Source organism: Moschus berezovskii, chromosome 14 (assembly GCF_049115385.1).
Source record: "Moschus berezovskii isolate FMDL1 chromosome 14, NW_MosBer_1.0, whole genome shotgun sequence".
Lineage (NCBI taxonomy): Eukaryota > Metazoa > Chordata > Mammalia > Artiodactyla > Moschidae > Moschus > Moschus berezovskii.
The window spans coordinates 26,164,033-26,182,535 of NC_142473.1; the positions used below are offsets into that span (position 1 = coordinate 26,164,033).

At 45.9% G+C, this 18,503-nt stretch overlaps 1 protein-coding gene across 6 annotated transcripts in view; it reads left to right on the forward strand.

The window, feature by feature from the left end:
• The first annotated feature begins 172 nt into the window (after positions 1–172).
• Positions 173–18,503, forward strand: part of DIXDC1 (DIX domain containing 1) — an 83,425-nt gene continuing 65,094 nt past the window's right edge. For 2 of the 6 annotated variants that reach the window (XR_008685587.2, XM_055423013.2), the window contains exon 1: positions 8,255–8,992. Coding sequence is in view for 5 of the 6 variants with exons in the window: in XM_055423013.2 (XP_055278988.2) it covers positions 8,581–8,992 (412 nt within the window). In the remaining variant the exon portion in view is untranslated. Of the gene's footprint in view, positions 309–1,904; positions 1,997–6,473; positions 6,501–8,254; positions 8,993–18,503 lie in introns of those variants that run through there. The other 4 variants (XM_055423015.2, XM_088842929.1, XM_055423012.2 and 1 more) reach the window with 4 other exon arrangements.

Below are 18,503 nucleotides of genomic sequence, written 5' to 3' on the forward strand. Positions count from 1 at the left end.
CAAGGGGCGGAGTTCTGGCCCTCAGGAGGCGGGGCCTGGCCGCAGGAGGCGTGGTAAAGGCTGGCAGACTGCGCTCTGGGCCATTAGGAGGCGGGTCTGGACAAGCAGGGGGCGGGGTCAGGGCCGTAGGGGGCGGAGCCCGGGAGGACGAAGGCGGGCTCCCGCCAGCTGGAGGCGGATCGGTCCACGCAGAGCTCTGCCGTAGCCATGGCAACGGGCACGCAGAGGCGACACTACATCAGGAGAAGGCGGTTCTCAGAAAGGCTGGGGACGGAGATGCGGAACCAGACACATCGACGATTTAAAAGGTAGGTGCTGAAAGGTGGTGGGTACCTCGAAAGTATTATTATCACAGGTTAAACTTCCCAGATCAGAACTGGGGGCAAACGGAGAGGTGAAGGTGTAGTGGGAAGGAGGTGGAAGTTTCAGGTTCCAAACCCTCTCAGAGCTTTTGCAGGTTCTTAAGAGTGCTGTCCTTGAGTCATACTTTCAGAGCTTGAAGACTTCCCTTTCTCAAGCTGTACACCATTCTCCCCAATTACCGTGGCCCCTGGCTTTGTTCCTGGGAGGAAAGATTCCTTAAAATGGATAGAGTATTGAAAAATGGAATGGCAGCGGGAAAAAAAAAAGTCGGAAATAATAGGATCAATTTCTTAAGAGTGTTAGTGGGAATTTAAAGCACTCGGAAGAGTTCATAGTATGTGGACAAACGTTGGCTGATGCCATCATCATTATCACCACTATTATTTTCTGTGTCCTCTGGCACAGAACTACTGCGAGTGGATTCAGAAGACATGGCTAGAACCCCGCCTGCGAAACTGATTGGCAGAACAACCCACTCACCTGTTATTAGTTGTGGATAATAAAATGAACTCTATTTCCAAAGGTTACTTTAAATAAAGTTGATATAGGTGATAGCCCTTTCTAAACTTCAAGTGCTTTATAAAGATTTCTGCCTTGAAATATAAGTGCTCCCATTCTAGGTTAAAACAGAATTCTTGAGGATGAAGGGAAAAGTGAGCCAGAAGCAGAGCTCCTGGTTATTTCCCCTCATTATCTTCAGAGTCCTCCTATGGTTTTTGACTTAATGGAGGAAATTTTCACATATTGAGGTTTGAGAAAGTCATTCCAACTTATAGATGATTTAACTTGAATTTTGTGCTAAAACAGCCTGCTTGTGGCTTATCAAACATACATTTTACATCTGCTTTAACTGTTATAGAAAAGGAGGGGTGCACTGACTAGAAATACAGAACATGCATGTTAAAAAATAAAGATTAAATGCCTCTCTTCCTGGGACACCAGTGCTGTTACTCCTTCCATGATAAGATTCCCTTCCCAAGTGCCAAGGCCAGACAGACTTCCTGTGTGCATGCTGATCTGTTTTTTTGAAAACTTGAAGGAACCAATTTCTGACTTACTTGATGTTCTTTGTTCTGACAAGATTTAAAACTGTGCTGAAAATCATGCTTCTCCATCCAGAGCAGTTGCTTAGATTTGAGAGGCTATCTCTGGGTTATAGTCCACAGGTTGGCTCAAATAAAATTCCTTTCTTCTCCTGTTATAGATTGTTTATTGATTATTTCTGTCAACAGAGTGATACATTTAGGGTAGAGGGAAAACGCATTCTTGCTTGACTACTGATAGGGAAGCATTTGTTTTTGCTTTTTTACTATTAAAACCTAAGTGATTAGTATTTAAAATGCCATTGGGATAACCCTGTTGTAATTATAGTATCTTGGGCTGGATTTCCTGCTAACTGGGGTCCTATTTTTTCATACTTCCAGATGACTTAAATGGGTTAGCCTGGAGTAGGAACCTGACCCCTCTAAATAGGTTTAACTTTTGGAATTTTTTTTTCCTGACCTGTATTTTTGCCCGTATCTTTCCCTTCCTATTTTAAGGTGGCCCTGATCTGGTTCTTCTGGGGATTCTGAAGATGGGTACCCAAGTGGTTATGAGACTCTGTAACTCCCTGCTGCCAGCAGAGCCCTCCGTAAGTTTTTGACATTCTATTGAGAGAAGTGTGATGATGTTAATGGAATTTCAGTACAACTCAACAACTGGGGGATTTCTCCATCAGGATTCAGATCCTGGAACAAAACTGTAATATGTTTGCTTTCTTTTCTAGCTTCCCCTTCTTGTGGAAAGACTGGCTCACTTGATTATTATCTTTTTCTGGCATTAATAAAATCAGGCAGAGGTTGAAAATTTCAAGCAATTAATCAGAAAATCCCATGGACAGAGGAGCCTGGAGGGCTACAGTCCATGGTCACAAAAGTGCTGGACGCAACTTAGTGACTAACAGCAGCAGCAGTCAGAACATATGGGTTGTTTAAAAGATTTCAATAACATTTATTATATAAGCAATGTACATGAATCACAGAGAATTTGGGAAATAGTTCATTTCTTTAAAAAACATAATCCTTCCATGCAGAAGTAATCCTGTTAATATTTTAGAATATTTTCCTCTGGTCTTTTTTTCTACATATATTATTTACATATTTGAGATCACATGCACACAGTTTTTGCCTTTTGCTTTTTTAACTTAATGTTTATTAATATGAAATTGCTAAAATGTTTGTTTGAATATGAATACAAATGTTTGGTGTTCATCATAATAGCTATAATTTTCTTGACCATCTCTTTGTTGTCGGATTTGTAGGTTCCTCTCCCTGCGTTGTAAATGTGTGTCAGTGCTTAGTTGCTAAGTTGTGTCTGACTCTGCAACCTCGTGGACTGTAGCCCGTCTGGCTCCTCTGTCCATGGGATTCTCCAGGAAAGAATACTGGAGTGGGTTGCCATTCTCCTCTCCAGGGGATCTTCCCAACCTAGAGATCAAACCCGGGTCTCCTGCATTGGAGGTGGATTCCTTACAAACTGAGCCACCAGGGAAGCCCCACATTGTAAATAACTAATTGATTTTCTCATTTAAGACTTTTTCCCCTTAGGATAGAGTTCCAGAAGTAGAATGCTAGGTCAAAAGATGTGGACATTTTAAATAATAACTTACTTTTTAAAAGAAGAATTGCAGTGTTTGATTTTGTATACATTCTTCAGAAGCAGAGGGGACATCAGTTGGGAGATAGGAACGCCCTTGTTAGAAATGTGGCAACTTCTTACAGCGAGACCCAGGGTCCTGGAGAAAGATTATTTCATGATAGTGGAATTAGTCATGTGCAACCCTAACGCATTATGAGTGGCAGACCAGAGATATGTGGGCATTTACAAGCGTTCTGTGTAATGCGAGAAAAACTTAGGGTCACATCCAAAACATCCACTAGATGGCGCTAGTCTTAATAGAATTTTTTCCCGTAGGCTAGCTGGCAGATAACTTTTAAAATGTGAATTTTTAACATGCGTGTAGGATATATTTGCATATCTTCTTTGGTACAGTGTATATTAAGCACTAGCATCTGGTGATTACTTTGGCAACATCCTACTCTAGTCTCACACCATTCTGTCTCTTTTTTCTTTTTTCTCCCCACTCAGTCTGCCACAATCACTCTGTACACTCTGTCCCCATGTATTAACATTGGATTCTCTGTTTTACTAGTCTTCCTTTTACTATTCCTCCTTTCGGTCTTGTTTCTTGCCTCTGTGTGTGTGTTTATGTGTAACTGTGACTTCTTGAAGTTTTTGCCAAAGAATAGGACCTGGTGCTCCATGTGCTTTTAATGAATGTTTAATGAAAGACTGTATTCGTGAAGGAGAGGAAAATATAGGAGGACACTAGAAATTATTTATATTTATCTTCAAAATACAGTGAAAGAGACAAAAAATTCACATTCCTAAATGAACTATAAAATACTAACTGATATAGTATAAGAGCATGCTATCACTTTTGGATTTTAAAGAGAAGAAGCCAATATTTACAGAGCATATACTATACACCATAAAATATTCTTGGTTCTAGACATAAATCAGTAGCGAAACATACAAAACTCCCTGCCCCCATGGAGCTTATGTTCTGGGAAGACGGGAGACTGACAATAAACAAGTAAATACAGAGTATCAGAGCTGGTGATGGATGTTAGGAAAACAAAACAGGCAAAGAGACCTGGGAGTGCTGGCATGAGGAGGTGGTATCATTTTATGTAGAGTGGTCAGGAAAGGCCAAAAGGATCAACACATTTAGACAGAGACCTGAAACAAGAGCAGGGATGCACCATGGGTTATCTGGGAGGTGAGTGTTCCAGACAGATTACGATCAGCTCTGTCTTGATTTTGACAAAATCAAGAGTAGTCAGAGGAGTTCCAGGAAGAAGTGGAACTTGAACTACGCATCGTGAAGATTTGAGTAGCAGAAGTGTGGAACCTTCTAGGCAAAGTGATAGTCCTGAAGGTATAGAGGTGAAAATGAGCCTTGTGAGTCTATGAGGCCGTGAGGAACCTACAAACTGAGCACAGGCAGTGAGGATGTGGAGGCCTTAAGCTGGGCGTGAGGAATTGATATCTGACACGCTATCAGAAGTCAGTGTTTGAAGATGTTAAAGCAGTTGAACAGCAAGATGAATGTGTTGTCTGAGGAATATTAATGGATGCAGACCGGCAGAAAAGCCTGGGGACAAAGAGATGCAGTTTAGGAGCCAGGACACGTTTGGGACTTTACTGGTAGACATGAGCCCTTTTGTGTATATGTATTTATGGTGATGTCTCTGAAGATAAATGCAATAGAAATTGTAAACATATGTTACTGCCAAGGAACTTGCTAATGTGAGAAAACAGAAAAAGATTAAGAAATTATTTCAGAGTCATTTTGAATATTTTCATTGACAATTTTAATTGTTTTGTTTATTCAGATGTTCTTTCTGCTTCTTTATAGTCATTAATGATTGCCCATAATAGATGTGTTAAATTTTAGATAGGTGTGAATTTCATACTTCTTAGTTCTCCGCAGGGAGAAGTCACAGTCAATATTTTTACCAAATGACAGTTTTGTTAAGGTTCAAAGCTCACTTAGGCTAACATGTTATTGTTTGTATTAATAGAAGTCATGAATGAGTTTGCCAGGGTTTCCTCCACTGCCTCATTCTTTTATACAACTAAAAACATATAGTGAGTTCCCTCTATGCTATAACATCATATAAAAGTTTTGCATAATGATTAAGAATCTGGACTTTGGCTTCACTGCTTCATAGTTGAATCAGGGCAAATTATCCTTCAGATATCTCTTTCTGTATGTGTAAAGTGGGAACAATAAAAATAACTTACTAATTGTGGTAACTGTGACCATCAGCTGAACTAATGTATATAAGTGTTTTAGTACAGGGCTTGGCACATAGTAAAAGCTCAATTTTGCTATTACTAATACTGTTGTAGGTAGATATTCGGGTAAGCTTTCGTTAGTAAGGAAAGTATCTGCCTTTATTGGTTTTTGAAAATTTTTATTTTATTCAAGTATTGTTGATTTATAATGTTGTGATAATTTCTACTGTACAGAAAGTGATTCAGTCATACAAATATCTACATTCATTTTCATATTATTTTCCATTATGGTTCATCAGAGGCTACTGATTATAGTTCACTGTTCTATACAGTGGGAGCTTTTTGTTTATCCATTGCCTTCAGTGTTAAAGTAAGGCAGGACTGAGGAAGCTTGGTATAATTTCAGAAACCAGGCAGCATGGCAGAACTATGCAGAAAGCAGCTTGCTTGTACTCTTTGCCTCTCCTCCAGGCAGAGTGAATAACAGGCCTGCAGTGGTGGGAGTGGTTCCAGCTACCTGGACTGGCTTGCAGTTTTCCCTTGTTCGGACATCACAGGATGTAGATCATTGTCCTAATTATTCTTAGGTGGTTGAATTAGCCCATTTATCCTCCCAGCTCTTGTGTCGATATCACATTAGGGTGAGATGGAGAAGACAGAAGGAAGAGGAAATGTTAGTGTTGCTTAGAGCTAAAGCTTGATTCTTTACCTTGGTCACTTTCTAAGTCAGACCATGGTAAGTATGATGAACATATCTCTTGAGCGGAAAAAAAAAAATTGAGATTATCTGGTCCAACAAGAACTTTGTGCTTTTTCCAAGTCTGAGAGACAGACTATATGTGAACATATTATAATTTGGGGAACATTCTAATAGTTGTGTGGGACAGTAGAACAGAATATTTTGAAATTGTACTGCCTAAATATAAATGAATTAGTATTAAATGCTGTTTAAATTTTGGTTCCACCCTTGCATTTGCCACATTTTCAAGTTCTCATTAGCCACATGTGGTTAGCGGCCACTGGATTGGACAGCACAGACATGGAATATTGCCACCATCACAGAAAGATCTGTTGGACACTATTGCTGTGGGATATGTGGTTGGTGTTATTATAGGCTTCCAAGGAATAGTGCAATCTTGGACCACATGCTCTATAATAGATTGTGTGTCTATTTACCACAATTCTCTCTTCTAATTCCTCCAGCAGATGGTGAATAGCATAGAACTGGGCCTCAGAGGACTTTGGTTCAGATTTTAGTTCCTGTATTGACTTGCTACCCAATGGCTCAGCAGGTAAAGAATCCACCTGCAATGCAGGAGATGTGGTTTTGATCCTTGAGTCAGGAAGATTCCCTGGAGCAGGGTGTGGCAACCCACTCCAGTATTCTCATCGGGAAAATCCCATGGACAGAGGAACCTGGCAGGCTAAAGTCCATGGGGTCACAAAGAGTTGGAAGCAACTGGGCACACATTGACGTGCTAAGTGACTGAGCACCTCTGCTAGCCTTGGTTCCTTTATCTGTGAGATGAGAGAGTTGGGCCAGATGAGATCTTTTTTTGGAGCTTTAAAATTCAGTGACTGAGGAAATCTTTTCCCGGGAACACTGAGCTCACAGGTCCTACTTTGATAAATAGCTTGTCCTCTGGGAAACAGTGACCTCTTGGCATAGATGACTGTCACAGGACCTGCCTCTGGTGTCTCAGTATATTTTGCTGTGTCCAGAGCATGATGGGCTGTCAGCCAATTGGTATCCTCCAGCCAGGGATCCACCAGCTGGGTGTTTTGGTTGCGCATCACTATGTATGTAGATGTGCTGCATACACTTTTATGCTCTTGGACATTTCACACTTCTCTTTAAAAAGGGGGCTTGTTGCATTAATTTGCGTTAGTGACTTAACTGAGGGTGTTACACCATAAACTGTGGAGGTGGCAAGGGGAGTTCTTGGCAACCAAATTCGCCAGCTCGAAGGGTGGGTCTGCTGACTTGTGGGCTGCTCAGGTTCAGTTTGATGTGGTGTCATGGCTTTTCCCCCAGCCTTAGCCAGAATTGAACCCACAGCATTCACCAGCAGCAGTCACTTAACACCTCGGCTGACTTCTATTTCCTGTTTGCTGCAGTCAGAAGGACATGTCTTTTCTCAGAAGCATTTTCTCAGAAGCATCAGACCACTTTAGACTTTCAGGCAAGATAAGGCTAGTTCGGCTCCGAAAAGGATTTTCTTCTCTAGGGACCTGAGGAGGAGGCCATTGGGTTCAGTAAGAACCATCACTGACTTTTCTTGCTAAGGTAACAATGAGGGTGTGGGGAGGGAATCTGGCCTTTTGCAAAATCAGCAGGATAGAGTTCTAGCTCCTCACACAGCCTCTGTCACGGCTCTGCTGTGTCCCCGGGGGCAAGGTCTGACCTTCTGTGAGCCCTAACACTCTGGAAACCCTTCCCCTCATCTGGGATCACGAGGTGTAACATGATATGGGTGTTCTTTCAAGCTTCCAATTTTCCTGTAGAGACAGGAGCAGTGCACTGAGAGTGCAGATGACCAATATTTTTAAAAATAAATAAGACCGTTGACTGGAGTAATGAGAAATGGAGGGGAAGAGTTCTGTTTCACTTGAGGAAGCTTTCATCTAACTCTTTCCAAAGCACCAGGAGATTTTGCAGTGATTTTCATTAAAACCCCATTTAATTAATTTAAAACCCATTTAAAATACAGGTTTTACATTTTATCAGTTATTTTAAAAAGAAAGGAAGAAAGAAAGTTTTTTTGGTAAAGCTTTGTTCATCTTTGGCTTACCCTTGATGAATCTGTTGTTATCCTGTGATTGATTTACCATTATTTTATTAAATGTATCCTAATACCATCAATAACTAAAGTCTCTCTTCTTTTTGTCTCTTCCTTCTGTTTCCCCTTCTTTAGCCTGACCTCACTGTTCAGGCCCCAGGTGGAAAAAGGTTGCATTTTCGGCTAGTCTGAGGTGGGTGGATGGGGAATCTTATAATTCACTCGCCTTCCTACCCACCTTGTGGTGGGGCATTTGAGGCCTCAAGTTATCAGAGCGCGCGCACGAGTGTGTGTGTGTGTGTGTGTGTGTGTGTGTAGCGCATGCACACGCCGCCATGCCCGCTTGTGTGTCAATGCGGGTGTGTGCGCGCGCACGCGCGTGTGTACTTGGGGCGCGCACAGATTCCAGGACTCCCCGCTGCAGACCTGCCGTGTGCATCTGTGTGCCCACTAGCGAGCGCAGGCACACGCCAGCATGCCCGCCGGTGTGTCAGTGCGTATTTACGTTTGTGTGCCTGTGTAGTCTCAGGGCGCGCACACACACCGGCACGCCCGGCTGCAGGCCTGCTCTGTGTGTGTGTGTCTGCGGCGTATGCACACACTCCCGGCCGGGTGTGTGAGCGTGCGTGTGTGTGTGTGTGTGCGCGCCGCGGGGCTCTCCCTAACGCACACCAGGCCGGGCCGCCCCGCCAGCGCCTCTCCGCCGGGTGCGCGCCCAGCAGTTTCTATAGGAACCGCGGCAGCGCCCAGGCCCCTCCTGCCGAGCCCCGCGCGAGCATGCCCAGTGGAGGCCGCTAGTTTGGCCCGGGTCGAGGTTTCCAGTAAGTGGCATGCGGGACTCCGCAGACATCCCAATGAGCTGAGCCCAGAGGCTTTGTGTGCACCGGGAGGAGGAGGCAGCGGCCGCCGGCCGGGAGACCCCGCCCGGGGGGCCGGCAGGAACAATGCTAGCCTGCCTGACCCGGGGGAACTTACTGGACGTCCTGCAGGAGGGCTTCAACGAGGTAACTGTCTCCTCCTCCCACTCCCCCCGGGTCCCTCGCCCTGGCGCCGCCCGCCTCATCTCCGGGAGGGGTCCTCCTCTGCCCCCATCTTCATCGGGACCCCAGGACAATCCCCCCACAGAGCCCTAAGGAGGCCAAGGTGGTGGGGACGGTCCTGTCGAGCCTGGGGAAATCAAAAGGGCCGACCTCTCCCCGCTATGCTGGGCATGACCTTCCACGAATGCTTGCCAGAGCCCAGAAGACAGGACCGCAGATTTCAGAGGTCCTCTCCTTGCAGAAGAAGTGGTCTCCGCGCTCCCCGGGGTCCACCTTAAGGAAACCTCCAGGGAGGCCCGTGAATATACGGAAAGGATGCTCGATCTGTTATAGTGGGTGAGCTGAGGGAGGGGCAGGGTGGCAGTTGCATTTGTAGAAAGTTTGAGAGGGCAGGGCGAGTGGGTGGTCCACAGGAAGTGCCCTCTTCATGTTCACATCTCTTTCTAAACCTAGGATGGTGCGTTTGTCCACACCCTCGGGCATGATTGGCAGAATGGACTGAGAGGACAGATTTCTTGGGGGCGGCGGCGGGGAGTGGCGTTTGCTCCTTTCTGTGGAGAGTTGGAAACTGGGTCTCAGTCGGATTGGCAGTATGGGTTGGGGCTGACAGGGGGAGTCTCTCTCTCCTCACTTGTTTCCTCTCAGAATTCCGTTAGGTTTCCATTTTCTTCTCTTTTGTGACCCAGGACTTTCCGGTTCAGGACCGTTGCCCCTTGGGATTTGCTGCCAACGTCTTCCATTGCTTCTGCACGCCACCCTTGGGGTGCCTTAGCTCAGCATCCAGGGAGACCCCTGCAAGCAGAGCTGGACCCTTAGTGCCATCTTTCTGCCTCCTTCCTTTTCTTTCTGCCTCTCTCTCTTCCCTTTATGCCACTCTTTAAATTTCAGGGTTTTTTTTTTTTTTTTAACCAGTTTTTTGTTAAACAGTTAACGTATGAATACATTCTCTTCTTAAATATGAACATTACAAGCAAGACTGAGAGCCTGGTCCACCGCTGCCATCCTGGCTTTCCCCAGAGGTAACCATTCTCATGAATTTGCAGGTAGCATTTTCTTTCTACATCTGCACTCCAGGCTCTTGCCTTAATTCCTGTTTTTCATTAAGAAGCTCTGCGGCCTGACCTGTCTGAGAACCTTCCCCCTGTCCTGGCCCCTGTGCCTTGTTCCTGACGCAAAGAGTTTCGAAAACTGCACAGATGCTGTCCCTACCTAACCAACCAACCGAGTCAGAGTTTTCCTTTGGCTGGGGGGCGGGGATGTCGCGGCCTTCACGGAAGGGCAGAGCTTGTGTCCCGCCTGCACAGCAGAGGTCCTCATCTTTGGATCAGAAGCTCTGAACACACGGAAGGGGTTTATTAACCAAGAGGTACAGTCTGAGCTGAAAGACAGACAAGCCAGGAAGCCAGCTCTTTGAGTGCTTCCAGGATTCCTGGCTCCTCTTTTTCACTCTGCCTCTGAGCCTGCCCTGGTCTTGAGCCTCACAGAAGCTCTTTAGGCCCTCTTCTGACCTTCCATTTTTGTAAGTCAGCCCCCAGGGATCAGGTTCCACTGTATTATTAGGGGGAGGAAACCAGCTCAGAGTGAGTCCTGGTCTTTGCCTTCTGCTCATTTCACCTCCAAACCTTTCAGCTGAAGAAGAGCCAGGTACACCAAGAGGCTGAAACTACCTTTTTCTTTCTTTTTCATGCTTTGGTGCTTCCATAAATGTCCCGTGGCATTCAATTCTTGGAAAATGTAAGGGCAAAGCAGAGTGGGAGAGTTTTCTTTTTGTGGTGGTAATAGAGTCTTCATGAAAACAGACCACTTTATAATTAATTCATCTTGAGAAGAATACAGTGATAACCTCTTTTCCCTCTCTGACATGGATTTTTCTACTCATTTTGGTCTTCCCTCCACCCCTGACACAGGCTAATGTACAGTCCATTCCCTTCTCTTAGTAGATTTGAACTCTGATAGCCAATAGGTACTTTAGTTTTCTCTGAGAAATTGACATCATGTAAATAATACTAATAGTAATACATTTAATCTCAATGATCCCTTATAGTTTAAATAATTCTTTGATATATGTAATGCATTGTATTAAATAATGCTTTTCACATATGGTATCACGCGTAGTGCTACTGAATAATGATACAGTTGGTCATTTCAGAGTTGATGGGCCCTGTTTGACCTTTTCCAGCCTCTCGGGTTGCTTAATAGATCCAGTAATGTTCAGTCCCTTCTGTTAGAGTCATATGATAAGGGTGTAAAGAGGGACTTAAAAGCTATTGTCAAAATACATTTCAATTGCTCTGAGAAACTCTTCCCCCTGGAGCTAAGAATACCACACATGTATCCAGTCATCTCCTGGGAATGAGCCACGCATATCTGAAGCTGTTCTTTATCACCCAGATGCTTTATAGGTCTATGTGGTTAGGGCTGTGACCTCATTCTTTATGGCAGAGAAAACTGCCACAGGAAATGAAGCTGTGGCCCTAATTGGTTAATTATAAGGGAACCCTGCAGCAGCAAAACCCTGCCTTCTGAATCAAGGCTTCCCTTTCTACACCATTGGCCTCTGGTCTGGTTGCCATCCTGCCTGACTATGCACGACAGAATTGTCTTCTACCACCTTCCGTGAAGAAAGCCCTTGCCTACACAGACCTAACAAATTCTCCACAGGTTTGATCCATGTCACAGCTCTCAGTACAGCACCTTTTATTGACATGGCGGATCTGCTTGTGAATTATCTGCAAGCTTTGGCTCTTGCCTCTCTCTGCGGCTCACCCTGGCTGTCATCCCCTGTCTCCTGTGTCTCCTGGCCAGGCTTTCTGTGGGTCACAATTTCCCCATTCTGCCTCTGCCTCAAAGCTATTTATTTGTTTTCTCTGCCTCTTGGTATTGATGTTGTCATATGAATGTTGTCTTTGATTCATGTGCCAACATGAATTTCTGGCAGTGTTTTTTCTAGGGGCTGAACTTTCTTTTAAAAAAAAAAAAAGACTTTGGTGTTTGTGTTGAAAGGTTTTGACAGACCTGAGACTATAGTATGTTTTGGCAGTAGGCATTCATTTATTTAGCTGCTTTGTTCATTATTGGGTTCATTATTGAGGGGATGGATAAAATAATTGAAAAAACACCTGGTCTCTGCTTCCAAGAAATTCATAGGGAGAGATTTATAGGTGTGCTAAAAGAACCACGTGGGACGTTTAATGTGGTAAGCATCATAAAAGAGATGGTGCTTGTGGGAGATCATAGAGATATCTTTTATTTAATGATATCACGAAAAGCACCAAATGCTTACCAACCGACCTGATCACTGAGGCCAGACTTTCTCCTTTTCCTGCTCGTTTGGTAAACATGCACACAGGCACTCATTCCACAGACATCCGGTGAATTACCGTGTTTGCCAGGCACCGTGCCAGGCTCTGGAAATGGATGACAAATAACACAGAATCCGTGCCCAAGTGGAGCTCACAGGCCAGAGAACACAGAGCAAGTGTCCAGAGTGGAACCTTGGGAAAATTATGACGATACAGAAATCTTGCTTGTCAGGCAGAGCCAGCCTGTGCCTGGCTGCAGTGCCCTGGCCTGAGAGACTGGAAGTTGTGGGAATGATTTATGACAATGTTGGTCGACAGGAAGTCCGTTGTCTGAGCCCTAACCTTTTCAACAGACGACTTGGAAGACTTTCCCTACACGTTTCCCTCCGACTGGGAAAAGAGAAATTTACATCCCACATGGAGAGTCATCTGCCGGGCAGGCCCTGAGACACACAGGAAGAGCCTGTGTGCGGTGTGGTGCCCTCATGGGGACAGAGAAGCAGTGAGGAGTCTGCAGGTGGAGCAGCTGAGGGGCCCGTCTCTCCTGAGAGCCCTGTGCCTCCTTCCATGGAGCGGGATTTGCAGCGTGGGCCAGCCAGAGGCGCACAGTCATTGCCACAATGAACTCCTCTGTGCTTTGCTGTAGAAATTAAAGGCCTGTTAAGTCTTCAGTGTAACCGAGCCCCACGCCCCCTAACCTTCTTTCTTCTATCCTGACTGATTTCTGCTCTCCTTGCCCAGGCTCCTTGGCTCTGTTCCCACAGGAGTCAGTGCCAGCTAAACAGATGCTCCCTGGCGGCAGGCTCTCAGGCAGTTTTATGTTCCTCCCGGTGAGTGATGGCCTGGCCAGGCGTGTGGAGCCAGCGACAGGGCGCTGTTTGCCAGGTGCCACCCCCGCAGGCGGTTCCAAGAGGCGGGAGAGCCCTGGACGGGCTTCAGCCGCCATGACTGGCCTTGCTGTCTGGGCTGTCAGAACTAAAGGTTCCAACTCACACGCTTTCCTGAGTGTATTTCCTTATTTGTTATCTCCATACCAGGCCCCATGTGAGTGGTCATGGACACAACCTTTGGTGATCAGATATGGTAAGGGGGCAGGGAACCAATCCCAAAGGCCCTAATGGTGAGCTCCAGGACAAAGAACACTCGTAGATCATACAGTGATCATTCATCCGTTCACATGCATTTATTGAGCATGTACTTGGGAATGTGTACTCGTGAAGGAACAGAGTATTTGTGGAACCCATAACAAATGGAAATTTTATTTTTTACTTTTTTTTAAGAAGTATTTATTTGTTCAGTTGTGGCACATTGGATATTTTAGTTGTGGCATGCACAATCTTTTAGTTGCAGCGTGTGGAATCTAGTTCTCTGACCGGGGATTGAACCTAGGCCCCCTGCGTTGGGAGTATGGAGTCTTAGCCACTGGACCACCAGGAAAGGCCCCTGGATATTTTAAAGTAAGATTGTATGTGTGCGTGCTAAGTCACTTCAGTTGTGTCCCACTTTTTCGACCCTATGGACTGTAGTCCGCCAGGCTCCTCTGTCCATGGGATTCTCCAGGCAAGAATGCTGGGAGTGGGTTGCCATGCCCTCCTCCAGGGGACCTTCCGGACCCAGGGATCGAACCCGCATCTCCTGCACTGCAGGTGGATTCTTTACCACTGAGCCACCATGGAGGCCTGAAATAAGGTTAGCAGATGATAGCTTTCAGAAAGTTTTCAGCTCTTTGTTTTCTGATATATTATATTATTCTTTGATCACTGGGCTGAACAGGAATACAAAGAACTCTGCCTGTACAGGGAAGAAAATGGTTAGTGATATTTTTACTTACGAACTTTATTTTTACCTCATTACTCACCAGGTTCAATGAACAGCTTTTCCTGGTTCAGTAAAGGCCTGAAAGAGTTAATAGAAAAGAAATATAATATTGCATTATTTTACTGGCAGAATTTAGGCCAGTAATAACTCAAGGTTTCCAAACTCCTGCTTTCCTCTCAGTTTCACAGCAGCGCAGCATTTCCACCCCCAACTCATGCTGCTGCAGCTGGAGGGTCTCAGAGTTCTGAAAAGGTATCTGGTTTCACTACAGAGCTGATTTCCTTCCTGAGCCATTCAGGTCTCCTCCTGAGCTCCGTCCGTCTCTAGTGCATCACAAGAGTCCTCTGCTTTTCGTGTTTGCCTTTCTTGCTTGCCAGCAGGGAGCCAGGGAGCCAAAACCTTGGATGTTTCTACAGTACGAATGCTAAGTCTCACAGACTTCCCGGGAACCCCAGGCAGTGCTTTTGCGAGGCTAACTGCCTAACCCCCCTGTCGGAATTCTCTTTGACTTAGAGACTCAGAGGAGATAGAGAGCAGAGGCTGAGTGAGTGTACACAGTTGTTTGGAAGGAAGTGCAGGTCTCAAAGGAAAACAGAAGGAAATTTACATTTGGTGACAAGAAAGATTTCAAGGTCAAGCCTTCTTGCACAAAGGAAGAATGTGGACAGGATTGTCTATCCTGGAAGAGTTTTAACACATGGTTACTTGGAGTGACCCGGAGGAAGCTGTGGAGATACCTCCAGACGCTCCTTGGTATGACCACTACTCTCAAAACTTTTAGAGCCGTCCAGTGTCCTCAAGGCAAAGTCCTACTCACACCGCTTTGTGGCTGTGTCTGCTTTCCCTCCTTGTGAGGCCTGACTCAGGTTGTCATAAAAACTCCTAGTCTTTCTAGACTTCTGGATTATCCAGACATCCTTCTAGCTTCCTCAGAACAAGTTAGAGGTGTTAATTCTGGGCTGAGATTATATCTGTGCTGTCACTGACACTGTCTGTCTGATTGTGTTGGTTTCTGTATTAGTTTGGTTGTTAAGCGTCAAGAACCCATCTTGAACTGGCAGAGACAGAAAGTGGAATTTACTGACTCGTGGAGTCCAAGGGAAGGCTGAAAAACTAAACCATAGAAAGGGCAAGAATGGGGCAGGTTCTCAGAAACAATGAAAATCAAGAACTCAGACACTGGCAGGATCTCTCCCTCTGCTCTCTGACTCTTAATCTCTGCTTCTTTCTGCGGGTAGTTCTGTTCCTTCTCACTCCAGATGGCTTTCCTTTCTCAGGTGGGCACCATGGCTTATGGCAACATCTAACTTTTATATCCTACCACTTTGTCAGAGAGAAGACTGATTCTATTCCTAAACGCCAAATCAAAAAATTCCAGGAATTGACTGGATTCACTCAACTCAGCCAGACAATCACCTGTGGCCAGTGAGTGAATGGGGTTACATGAGACCAGCTGGTCCTGGGGCCCACCACTGTGTTTGCAGAGGGGGGATGTTTCTAGAGAAGGTATCATTGTGAGCTGGGCAGATACCCCCAAGAACTGTGAGCTCCAATACCCAGGGGCCTGATTTGAACCTGATTGTGGTCCTACTGTGTTTCTCCAGCTGTTGTTGGAAACAGATCAAGACCTGAGGGCATGCTTAAGATGTATTTCTTAATAACTAAGATATTTTCATATTTTGGAACCTGTTGCATCTTGTCTTCACTGAATAATAGACATAAAATGACAATGCCAGAAGGAAACAAAATGCAGTGTGTCTCCCCCACCCCCAACTTCCGATAGCTGGGGGTCTGAGTAGGGGTGGGTGAAGGTAGAGGAAAAGGAAAGTGAGTGAACTGGCCTATGGATTCCTTCCCCCCTGCCCAAGCCCTAATAGAGAAGCTCTGCTTTTCCTTATTTTGCATATATGATTTTCAATGTTATGAAACAAAAAGGAGGAGAAAACTAAAACTAAAACTACTAGTCTACCTCCCAAAGGGCAACAACCTCTTACAGAAAGCACCTGGTATTTCTTCTGCTGCAGGGACAGCGCTGCTGCTGCTGCTAAGTCGCTTCAGTCGTGTCCGACTCTGTGCGACCCCATAGACGGCAGCCCACCAGGCTCCCCCGTCACTGAGATTCTCCAGGCAAGAACACTGGAGTGGGTTGCCATTTCCTTCTCCAATGCATGAAAGTGAAAAGTGAAAGTGAAGTCGCTCAGTCGTGTCCAACTCTTAGCGACCCCATAGTCTGCAGCCTACCAGGCTCCTCCGCTAGGCAAGAGTACTGGAGTAGGGTACCATTGCCTTCTTCAGGGACAGCGCTAGTCAGCTGTAAACCAAGCAGCAGAAATACTTGGGGCCTGGGCTTGCACCTCAGGCCTCTTTTGAGATAAATATCATTGTGGGGGAAGGAAAGTGGGCAGCGTGGTTGGTCCTCACAAGTTTCTACTTTGTCCTTCAAATCAGCTCTTTTCAGAGCCAGCACTAGGCGTTTACAGCCAGAATGAAGTCCTGCCTGGCCCTGGGGTGAGAAGTGCAGGTGCTTGTGTGCGTGTGTACACAGTTGCTAAGTTGTGTCCAACTGTTTGCGACCCAGGTATCTTCAGGTTAAAGAAGAGGCAAACTGAGGCTTAGTGTAGTGGTTGGCTCCCAACTTAGATTTAAAGGGAGGGGTGGAGACCTGAAGTCCATGTGACCCTTAACCTGTGGACAAGAACTGCTCCACTCAGTTGTGAATCTCCAGTTTCTATGTTAGATGCCACTTAATAGATCCACAAGTAGTCACAGTAGTGACATGGCAAGGGCTTTTCTTCAGCTGAAATTTTTTTAATCAACAATTTCGTTGAAGGCATGCGTATCAATTTTTAAAATCATGCGAATTTGGGCAGAATAGTAGATAGCCTCAACATTTTACCATCTACCGCTCTCCTGGAATGACTTCAGGGTCCATGATGAAGATGGTCCAGCCTCCTGGTCCCTTGACCGTCCCCACTGCCGTGATTGTCCCCCACCCAGCGCCACCTCAGTTAGGTCACATACTGAAGCCACGTCCTGGAAACTTGTTCCACAGAATTGTCCTAACCCTGAAATCTCAAATTCTGAAACTCCACTCTGCTCAAAGCCCCAGTTTCCACATTCCTACATTCCCATTAAACTGACTTTCAGTCACATCAACTTCTCTTGTCCTTATTTTCCTCCATTTTCTCAGTGTGTCAGCTTTCCTTTGGTTTCTTCTCGCTGGTGCAGATTCCATGATCAGTCCATTCACGTACACTCTCTCTACCACCATCCTCACCACCGTTGCCCTGGTTGAGCTGCCTCTCCTCTGACTATTTCTGGTCCTGTGCTGTGCTGTGCTGTGTCACTCAGTCGTGTCCAACTCTTTGTGACCCCACGGACTGTAGGCTCCTCTGTCCATGGGGATTCTCCAGGCAAGAATACTGGAGTGGGTTGCCATGCCCTCCTCCAGAGGATCTTCCCAATCCAGGGATCGAACCCAGCTCTCCCACATTGCAGGCGGATTCTTTACCGTCTGAACCACCAGGGAACCCCAAGAATACTGGAGTTGAGTAGCCTATCCCTTCTCCAGGGGATCTTCCTGAACCAGGAATTGAACCGGGGTCTCCTGAATTGCAGGTGGATTTTTACCTGCTGAGCTACCAGGGAAGCCCCATTTCTGGTCCTACATCAGCCTATTTCTGGCTTCTTCTGCTCAGGGTCTAGGCCTGCTAAGCACTTCCAGAGGAGATCACATAACCTAGTGGATTGACTCAATTACAGAATTATGATTTCCAGCCCCAGCTGAGTCCTTGGTGTGGCCCGGAAACCTTTAGCTCTTTCCAGCTTCGCACAGGGTCCCTTTCCTGAAGCCTCCTTCATGCTCCCTGTCGACAGACAGACCTGCCCACTTCATCATGGGCGGAGGGGCAGTGGGCTGTGAGCTCCTTCAACTGCCCTCTTCCTCACCTCCTTGCTTCCCCGCAGAGGTCCCTCCTCCTGCCTCTCGTCATCAGAGCAGGAAGAGGCCTCTTCCCCTCCTCTGAAACCTCGCCGCACCATTCCCGCCCTCCCTTTGCTTCTCCTTCACCAGTCCCTCATCTCAGCCTGCAAGTGCCCTCTGTCCTGAAATCCCCATTCCTTCCCACCTTCCTCTGCAGCGAATACCCTCTCTCCCCACCCTCACTGTCTCTGTTTTCCTATTCCTGACGTCTTCTCCCTGCCATTTGACTTTTCACCCCACCGTGCTCTGGTGTCAGTTCTCAGAAAGGTCACCAAAGCCTCTTAAATGAAGTGGGTTTTCCAGTCCTCAGAGTGACCTTCAACCGCATTTGACCTTCTTGTCAATGTCCTGACATTCTCTGGTCTTGGATTCC